This window comes from Nicotiana attenuata, unplaced genomic scaffold, assembly GCF_001879085.1.
Source record: "Nicotiana attenuata strain UT unplaced genomic scaffold, NIATTr2, whole genome shotgun sequence".
NCBI lineage: Eukaryota > Viridiplantae > Streptophyta > Magnoliopsida > Solanales > Solanaceae > Nicotiana > Nicotiana attenuata.
In genome coordinates this window covers 36,251-46,250 of record NW_017672459.1, presented here as the reverse complement: position 1 = coordinate 46,250, position 10,000 = coordinate 36,251, and the positions used below count along the sequence as shown (strand labels likewise).

At 38.4% G+C, this 10,000-nt stretch overlaps 1 protein-coding gene across 1 annotated transcript in view; it reads left to right on the top strand.

Annotated features, from left to right (window-relative positions):
* Nucleotides 1–5,765: 5,765 nt before the first annotated feature.
* Nucleotides 5,766–10,000, top strand: part of LOC109213299 (UDP-N-acetylmuramoyl-L-alanyl-D-glutamate--2,6-diaminopimelate ligase) — a 4,820-nt gene continuing 585 nt past the window's right edge. The window contains exons 1-5 of the mRNA XM_019377082.1: nt 5,766–7,719; nt 8,465–8,581; nt 8,935–9,110; nt 9,287–9,432; nt 9,876–9,984. Of these exons, the coding sequence (XP_019232627.1) occupies nt 5,865–7,719; nt 8,465–8,581; nt 8,935–9,110; nt 9,287–9,432; nt 9,876–9,894 (2,313 nt within the window). The 5' untranslated portion in view covers nt 5,766–5,864 and the 3' untranslated portion in view covers nt 9,895–9,984. The remainder of the gene's footprint in view (nt 7,720–8,464; nt 8,582–8,934; nt 9,111–9,286; nt 9,433–9,875; nt 9,985–10,000) is intronic.

Here is a 10,000-nt window from a genome sequence, read left to right as displayed (position 1 = left end):
CGACTATGTGGTCCACATAGCTGTTATGCGACCGCATAATGGACCGCATAATGCACTTTTATGGAAAATATTTTTCCTTAACTTTTTAATGCATAGATCAGTCCAAAGGGTCCGAACCCACATGTTCCTAACTTGGCACTACGAGTTTTCGGGTTTTTGAGTAGAAATTTTCACGGGGCCTTACAGAACCCCTCTCATTTTTCACTCTCCAGTCCAAGAAAATGAAACCCTAGCCGCCTAAAAATCCCTCCACCGTCTTCGCCGCCGGAAATTGCTTCACGGCGGTGGAACTTCTCCAAATCGCCCCAAAATGTAACCCTGCCACCATCGTCCCCTCCCCTTTCCAAATCCCTAAACACTTTCATCCAAATCCCACCCGAATCCCACCAATTTCAGATCTAGTGGCATGCAAACCCTAAATTTGAGCTTCCAAGACGATTTAAGTCGGAAATGGGTGTTAATCGTTTGTTCTCAACGAGAACAGTCGATTAACACCTATTTCGATTTAAATCGGAGAAGGCCAGAGTCTCGCCGGAGCCAACTGTCGTTCGTGCAGTAAGTATATCTATTCTTCTTTCCTCTTTCTATTTCCTCATCCTTCTTTTCTTCTTTAGCTTCTCCTCTTTTTCATCACTCTGTTTTCTCCCATTTTTCTTTTCTTTGACCAAATTAAGAGGTTTAGTCAGCCATAATCTATGGGTTGTTAGGGTTTCATTTTTTTTTCCCTTCTTTTTTCTTTTTTTTTCATGCTTAATCAGTAGTTCTGTGGTTCACTAACCTATGTGTTTTGCATCAGAATCATCATGTCTGTCAATTATTCGTTTAGGGTCTGTTAATTTGGTTTAGCTCGTGTCTAATTAGTTTAGCTTTTAATACAGTCTAGTTTATTATGGTTAGTTCTAGTTTCCTTTTTGATTGGTCTATATGTTGGTCTGTTTAGTTGTTTAAATTCTTAGAAATGGATCATAATTGTTAGTTTTGGATTTGAGTCAGTCTTAGGTTTGAACTTTTCTGTTTTTGTTTTATTTCTGACTCGGTTCATATTAAATGAATTTGGGGTTAGTTTAAAGGATTAATTGCATAAGGATTTGTTCTTTTGATCTTTATTTTGTTTTAATTCTGGTCTTGTGTTGTTGGTCCTTATTAGGGATAACAGGACTTATAAGGGGGTTAATTGAATAAATAAAAATTTAAGGCGGTCGTGGGAGGGGTGTGCAAACAAAGTTTGTACAGAAACTTCTAGAATTTGGGGCAGCTGGCCCTATTTGGCCAGCACAAATGCTGAAACCAATTAGAGGCTGACAGTTGTCCCAATTCTGTTAGAAAGATGCCTTTAGGGGCTACGTGAGGGAATAATTCCCTAATTCTGTTCTACAACACATGGCATTTTTCAGGGCTTATATATAGAGCCTTTCATGCACTTTTAGATAGATTTCAGACCCTAAAAACACCCCAAAAAAAAGAGCTTTGCACTGTGTGAAAAGTTGAATTGATTTCTTCTGATTTTTGGAGTAAAAGAAAAATACTCTGAAATTCTCCCTGAGATTTCTGAAGTTCTGGGTTTAACATGGACTAAATCGAAGCTGTTTACTGCTGATATTTGCTGCCTTCTCACTCGCTTGTCTTGCTGAAATCCTTACTCCATTTTTGCTTTGTTTTGATACCCAGGTACCTCTTGGACTATGAGTGACCTTTGAAGTGCAAGTATGTTTTTCCTTTGAAATATGTAACTGAAATGTGAAGTTTTAATGCTAAAATGTTGCATTTTAATTTTTATTTACATGTGTTATTCCAAGTTCACCTAGCTTTTTCTTGGTTTTAGTTTTCTGCAGCTTTTATGTAATTTGTGTTAGGATCTGTTTGATGGTCATTCGTCTAGTGAGGGAAATGTTATATGTGAATATCTAATTTAGTTTATCTTTTTTTTTTTCATGAAACATTCAGAATTTCAAGTTGGTAGAAGACTTTGGTAGTTTTATTTGTGTTAAAATATGTATACTCATGTATCATGCATGCTTGAAAAGATAGTATTAGCTTGATGTATACATGCAGAACCTCAACATTGTTAGAGCAATTGCATATGCAAAAATATGATTAATGAGTAGTTTTATAAATCCAGGTTCATGCTGTTAGTATTAGTAGTAAGACAATGAATTAAAAGTTTATAATATGGTTGTTTAGGTGTTGTGATTCTCAGAACTTGCATATTATGTTGCTGTATGTGAATTATGGTTAGTTGGGCCTCATTAAGGCCTTAGTGTTTGAAGTATCCTTGTCAAAACGTTTGAGGTTTGGAGCTGGCCCAAATGGGGCCGCCTGGATCGTGGCCAGGTTCGTTTGGCTCCAGTTATTTCCGTTCCCTCATTTGGGCTCAATTTCGAGCCTAGCCTTCATTAGTGTGTACTTCACCAAAACGACCTACCTTGAGTAGTGCAGCGGGCCTATTGTTGGCCCAAGTTTCTGTATAGTTCAGGACCTAAACCTCCTCACTCAATATACTTATAACCAATAGTTGGATATCAAAACTTAGAACCAGTTTAAATATGAGCACCCCCAGTTCGCTTTTTTAGTACGATTTCTTTAATAAGTTGAGGCGCGCCATACACAAATAAATTTCATAATCTATGGCCCTCACATTAATGCAAAAACTAATACTTTGAACATTCGTATTTTGCTTTAGGCACGTTTTATAATAAACCATCGTGATTATGGGTACGGTTCCCGTAGCATAGTCATGAAACCTAATTCCCAAATTTGGGGGTGCATTTCATGTAACCCAATCATAACAACTTCGAATACTAATAAAATAAACATGTCGTGAATCGCGGGTGCATTTCATGTAGCGTGGTTCGCGGCATGTTCCAAAACAAACAAGTGTACGACAATCGTAACTTATTCCAAAAATAACTCCATAAATAAATAAAAGCGGTTATAAAGTTAAAAATGCACAATAGGTTTAAAACTTGTAATTAATCAGATAATTAGGCCAATTATTAATAGTTAAAGCGACCGTGCTAGAACCATGGAATCCGGGAATGCCTAACACCTTCTCCCGGGTTAACAAAATTCCTTATCTAGAATTTCTGATTTCGCAGACTTTTAAATAAAGTCTATTTTCCTCGATTGGAGATTTTAAAAATAAATCGGTGACTTGGGACACCAAAATGATTATCCCAAGTGACGGCTCTGAAAAAATTAAAATAAAATAATCCCATTTCGATTTATGTCTTTAATTGGAAAAACTCCCTTATACCCCCCCCCCCCCCCGGGTGGTAAAAAAGGAGGTGTGACAGTTATAATCATGAAAAGAATTGACTATGTTTTCACATGCAGCAGCTGCAAAAACCGGGCAACGTCTCTCAGGGTGCCCATGCACGCCCGACACATCTGCCTATACAGGTAACCTAGAACAGCTGCACCCCAGCTGTAACCAGGTAAATCATCTAGCTGCTCAAGATGATGTAGAAATCTCAAGTTGACTAGGTTTCCCGAAGTGTTCGGGAGAAATACACCACCAAACATCAGCAGCATCAACAATCTCGTGTATCGATTGATAACCTCCGGCGGCGAATCATCCGTAATCTCCGCATCCATCACCTCCAAATGCTGTCGGACGGGCGTCAACTGCAAACGACTGGCCCCACTTAATGCAGTCTCCTCCGCTGGATGGAAACCGGTGAGCCGCTACAACATCTGCAGGTAATGCAATCCCGTATAGTAAACCATCAACCGGCAGCACGAAAAGAACCTCCACGTCCTCAAGCGTGATGGTAGCCTCGCCAATGGGTAGATGAAACGTGTGCGCCACCGCTCTATCATAACCGTGATCAACGCCCAATTGAACTGCAACCGGCCGATCTCTATGATCCTGTAGAAACCCGTATCCTGAAGGCGTCTAACTATACGGGGATGGAGTGGGTGGTCCCTAATGAACTCCCACATATCGTCTATACGTCTGGTGCGGAATATCTGGGACAAACACTGCCCATCCCATATGTATGAAGACCTATGGTTGGCCTGTAGCTACAGTAGCTCTAGCGATGCAGGTCCCGAATGCATAAGCGGAACCTCCATGACGATGACTGTAAATTGAACAATACTAATTAAAGTATAAATCTTTTTAATCGCTTAACATTTTAAATATATTGCAATATCTTTAATATTAAAATATATTCGATATTTTTACTATATTGTTACTTAGGTTGATACATTTTTTATATTATAATTTTATATGTTGGTTTATCATTTTATATGTTAGTTTATTATTTTATATGTTACTTTACTATTTTATATGTTTATTTATTATTTTATATGTTAGTTTCTTATTTTATATGTTAGTTTAATATTTTATATGTTTGTTTTTTACTCACCTATTTTTTAGTATAATAGAATTAAATGATTAATTTTCATAACTATACACGATTTAATTATTAAATATTCATATAAAAATACTTAATTTGACAAATATTATTATTTCTTAATGTTACTTTCTTACGTTTGTTGACTAGAATTCGAGAGAGTTTGTGTTTGAACTATTATCTTTTTTTCAAATATTTTTGAGGTTAACAGATAATTAAATAATTAATTTCAATAACTAAAAAGATACTACGCTAAAGGGCACTACATTTTACTACGCTAAAGGGTACTACATTACAATTACGGGCACTACGTTAAAATTACGGGCACAACATAACACTACAGGGAACAAAAAACATTAAAGTCACATATTAATATGTGTACAACAATAACATCTAAATAAGATTAATTATTCCTAAAATAATAATTTATATATTTTACTAATCTTTTAGCACATAAATAATCTAATCCGAATAATAAATAACAAATTGATTTAATCACAAAATAATCAGGAAAATACATATACCATAGTAAAAAAATAACTAACTACCATTTTTTATAACAACTAAAAACATTAACTATTCAAAAAATAACAATTTCTCTATTTTACTAATTTTTTTACTAATAATATAATCCGGATAAAAAATAATAAATTAATTAAATCGTAAAACAATCACGAAATAACATAGAACACAGTAAAAAAAACTAAAATGCATTTTTTATACATGAGTTTTAACAAAAAATAAGTCGGAATACCTCGATTTTAATTTTTTTGAAAGTTGAAGATTTGATGATTTGGAGCCGAAACGAGCAACCCACTACGCGATAACGCCTTAGATACGATGTTAGCTTGCTACAATACCGATAATCGACATTTTATGTGGAACCGATGGGCTCAAACGAAGCTTTTTTTCGTTAAAAGGGGGGGCGAGGGCATGCTGGAATAAAAAATGGGAAATGGGGGGGGGGGGTGTCTGCTAGTTGCGTCTGTGGGGAAGGAAGGAGAAGGCACGCTTTTTTATATAGACATAGCGCGTATATATACTGCGCTATACTATAGCGCCTTATATATACGCGCTATACCCTCCCGCCCATTTTAAGTTCAAATATAGCGCGGTTGTTCACCGCGCTATATATAAAATAGTGCCCAATCTTTTTTTTAAACTAATTTTGGTCGCTTGAGTCCAAAAAGACCACAATTAGGTTTCGGACTCAAAAAGGTTTTACATGTAGTATAGGAAGGTAAAAATCCCTAAAAGAGACAAGCTTTAGCCCAAAAGTCATCTAGCTCCGGGCCTAAATGTTCTTACTTACAAAGCCCAAAATGGCTCAATAGGCCCAATCTTTAGAAGTTACAAGCAGTTGATACAGTTAACTCCTAACGTCATCGTTTTGCACCTTCCCAAAATCTTCTCTTTAAACCCCTATCCTTTTACACTGACACATTCCAAAAACCTCACTTAAACTCCGGCGACCGATAAAACCCCTCCGACCAAACTCCGGCTAATATGCCGTTCACCCTTTTCTCTCTTCCACCTTTCCCTTCACTTGTCCACCATAACCCACCACCCCTCCAATTCAAACCCTTCACTTCCCTCCACCATCTCCGCCTCAAGTACCCCACCACTCTCACCACCGTCTCCGCTATCGGTGCCGACGGAAAATACTACCCCGACCCATCAGATGATGACCCACCTGAAGCACCAGAAGATTCAATGCATGGTGTTAACAAATTCCAGCAAATTCAACGCCAAGCAGCTAAAGCAAAAAGGCAACAAGAAGAGCTTTTTATAAAAGAACAGTCCATTTTTGTAAATGCTTTAGCTGACGTGGAAGATGCACCAGATAATCCTTTAGTTAGTGATAATGACAATTCTGGGGATGATTTATTTGGTGAAATTGATAAAGCTATTGCCTTGAAAAGAAAAGAGTTCGTTAAACAAGGCCTTTTAAAGCCTAATCCTCCCAAGAACTCAACTTTAGTTGAATCTGAAGTGGAAAATGTTGATGAATTAGAGCCTGAAGAAGTTGTTGATTTAGAGGAAATTGATGGGCTTAGTGGTTTGGCTGAAATTGATGAAAGTGATGAAGAAAAATCAGATTTTGAGGTAAGTGATGATATGGGTAAGGGTGAGTTTTCTGATTTATCTTCATTTGATATTGATTTTGACGAGTTCGGTAAAACTAAGCCAAGAATTGTGGAACCTAAGTTTAGGATGAGTTTAGCTGAGCTTTTAGATGAGAGTCGGGTAGTGCCAGTGTCTGTGTATGGAGATTTAGAGGTTGGGATTAGTGGTGTACAACACGACTCGCGGTTGGTTGAGAGTGGTGATTTGTTTGTGTGTTGTGTTGGGAGGAAAACCGATGGACATTTGTATTTATCCGAGGCTGATAAGAGAGGGGCTGTTGCTGTTGTAGCCAGTAAAGAGATTGATATTGAGGAAACCTTGGGGTGTAAAGCATTGGTTATTGTGGAGGACACGAATGCGGTGCTTGCAGTGTTAGCCGCTTCATTTTATAGGCATCCGTCTAAGAGTATGTCATTGATTGGGATTACGGGAACTAATGGGAAGACTACGACGTCTTACTTAATAAAGGCAATGTATGAAGCAATGGGGTTGAGGACGGGCATGTTGAGTACAGTAGGATATTATATTTATGGGGATAACAAGTTGGAGTCTCCTCATACGACCCCCGATGCAGTTTTGGTTCAGAAACTGATGGCGAAGATGGTTCATAATGGGACGGAGGCTCTGGTAATGGAGACTTCTTCTCATGGATTGGCATTAGGTCGGTGCGATGAGGTTGATTTCGACATTGCAGTTTTTACAAACTTGACACGGGATCATTTGGATTTTCATGGGACTGAGGAGGAGTATAGGGATGCTAAAGCTAAGTTGTTTGCTAGGATGGTGGACCCAGCACGACACCGCAAGATTGTGAATATTGATGACCCTAATGCAGCTTTCTTTTTAGCTCAAGGAAACCCAGATGTGCCTATTGTGACTTTTGCAATGGAGAATAAGAGTGCTGATGTTCATCCCCTAAAGTTTCAATTATCTCTTTTTGAGACTCAAGTGTTGGTCAACACACCTCAAGGCATATTGGAAATATCTTCTGGCTTGCTTGGAAGGCATAACATCTATAACATTCTTGCAGCAGTCGCTGTTGGAATTGCGGTTGGGGCACCTTTGGAGGACATTGTTAAAGGTATTGAAGAGGTTGATGCAGTCCCTGGTCGATGTGAATTGATAGATGAGGAACAAGCTTTCGGAGTAATTGTAGACTATGCTCATACCCCTGATGCTTTATCTAGACTACTTGATTATGTGAGAGAGCTTGGCCCTAGGAGGGTTATAACCGGTAAGCAATCAGCAACTTCTCCTCCCCTCCTCCCCCACAAATCCAGCAAGGGTGCTGTTAAATTGATCGTATTAAACATTATGCCTGTGCTTCTCTGCCTAATAACTTAGGTACGGCAAATTTTTCAAGCTTCAGGTTAGATTGCTCATTTCTAGTGTGGGCTTGAAAAGTTCTCATGTTCTTAGAACCGTGGTTTATATTAGACACGCACATATCTATATATGTCTGTGTGTGTATGCATTCCTGGATGAAAAGAAAATGTCATGAATAGGGCAATGACCTTGTAGTCTATGTTGCGTGGACTCTCCAAAATGTAGCCTCACCCGTGTCGGATCCTTCAAAAATGCACTACTTTTGGAGGATCCGACACGTATCTGGCCACATTTTCGGAGAGTCCGAGCAACATAGCTTGTAGTTATACACAGTTTGTGTGGTGCCTTTGAGAACCGAAGTTAAGCAAGTCCAACTTCGTCATTTTGTCAAAGGATTTGGAAACATTTCAAGATTACTAGTATACACCCATGCTAGGCCATAAAGTTAGAGGTGTTGGCCCTGCAGAAGATGCACTGTACCCAGCTGCCCCAGGGCACTATCTTGCTTTGCCAGAGGCATGGCCCACATTTGTGTTCACTATTGAATGTTAGCCCTTTTATCGTGATTAAAATTGCTCATAAATGTTTGCAAATCTTCTTTTTTCTGTTATCTATTACTTTTTACTGAGGAAGACCTGTTGTGTTGCTTGAAGTTTTTGGTTGTGCTGGAGAGAGCGACAGAGGGAAGAGGCCCATAATGGCAAAGATTGCTACGGATAAAAGTGATGTGACGATTCTGACATCTGACAATCCAAAGACTGAAGATCCTTGTAAGTATCATAGCTTGAAGAAGATATACTAGAGAAGGTTTCTGGAAATAGTCATGGTAGAGACTATTTAGCTTTGTCTTTCTCTTTTTTACTATAAGATCATAGATCATTGAAATATGCACTGGTAGTTGCCGATCTGTTCCTAGAAAAATAGTCTGTTTCAGTGTCTATCTGATATTACATATGCTACAGTATACTGGATTCTGATCTCTCTTGTTCACTAGTTGTCCCTCTTCTCTTATCTGTTGTGGCACTGTCTGTGCACTCAATTCCGGTTAGACTAGTGTCGATTTCACTTTCTTCACATGTTTGGAAGTCCAACACTGAAGCTATATGGTCTTATCTTTTCTCAGTGGACATCTTGGATGACATGTTAGCTGGTGTAGGATGGACTATGCAGGACTACTTGAAATACGGTGAGAATGATTATTACCCTCCTCTCCCCAATGGCCATAGACTGTTCCTACATGATATCAGACGTGTGGCTGTGCGCTGTGCTGTTGCCATGGGTGAGGAAGGTGATATAGTTGTAAGTTCCTTGTCTCCATTTCTTCTTCTTTTGTCCTTATTATTTGTTATCAAAAGCCGACCAATGGTACAACTAAAACTTATATGGACAAAAACATACTTCATAACAGAAGTGCTGACTAAGAGCTCCCATTTTATTTGTGTTGTTTAATCCAATTGCTGTTGGCCACGCTGCAGGTGGTTGCTGGCAAAGGCCATGAAACATACCAAATAGAAGGTGACAAGAAGGAATTTTTTGATGACCGAGAGGAATGTAGAGAAGCTTTACAGTATGTTGATGAACTTCACCAAGCTGGAATTGACACAAGTGAATTCCCATGGCGGTATGTACCTTTGTCTTCTGTCTCAATGTTATACTGTAGTTGTCATACACCAGTTATGCAACTATTACTAGTTGAGGTCTTCATTTAATCATTATAATTTTAATACTAGCAATTCAATGGAAGCTAGAGTTTTGTAAAACTACTTGTATGATGGGAAAAATAAAAAAGGAAGTTTCTACTTTTGCTGTTTGCTGATACAATACTCTAGTTCCTAAAGGATTAGTGGTTATTGTTTTAAACTGGTTTCACTACATTTAAAGGAAAAGATAAAGACGGGTAACCCTACACATACCCAATCGTTCGTCATCATTAATCTTTGTACTAAAATGGACAAAGGAAAAGAAGGCCGGAGAATAGGAGTATGGATGAAATTCTTAGTTTGATAGGATGAGGCCATTTTAATACTGGCTGTAAAATTAATACTCTTATTGATGCTGATATAGGTTACCGGAGAGTCATTGATATGATGCCAGAAAGTTTGCGTTAAGATCTTGGCAGTGTGCTGACGGCAGATAGCCATTGTGGAGTGCCCATTTAACTCGAATCAGCACTGTAAGTTTCTTTCACC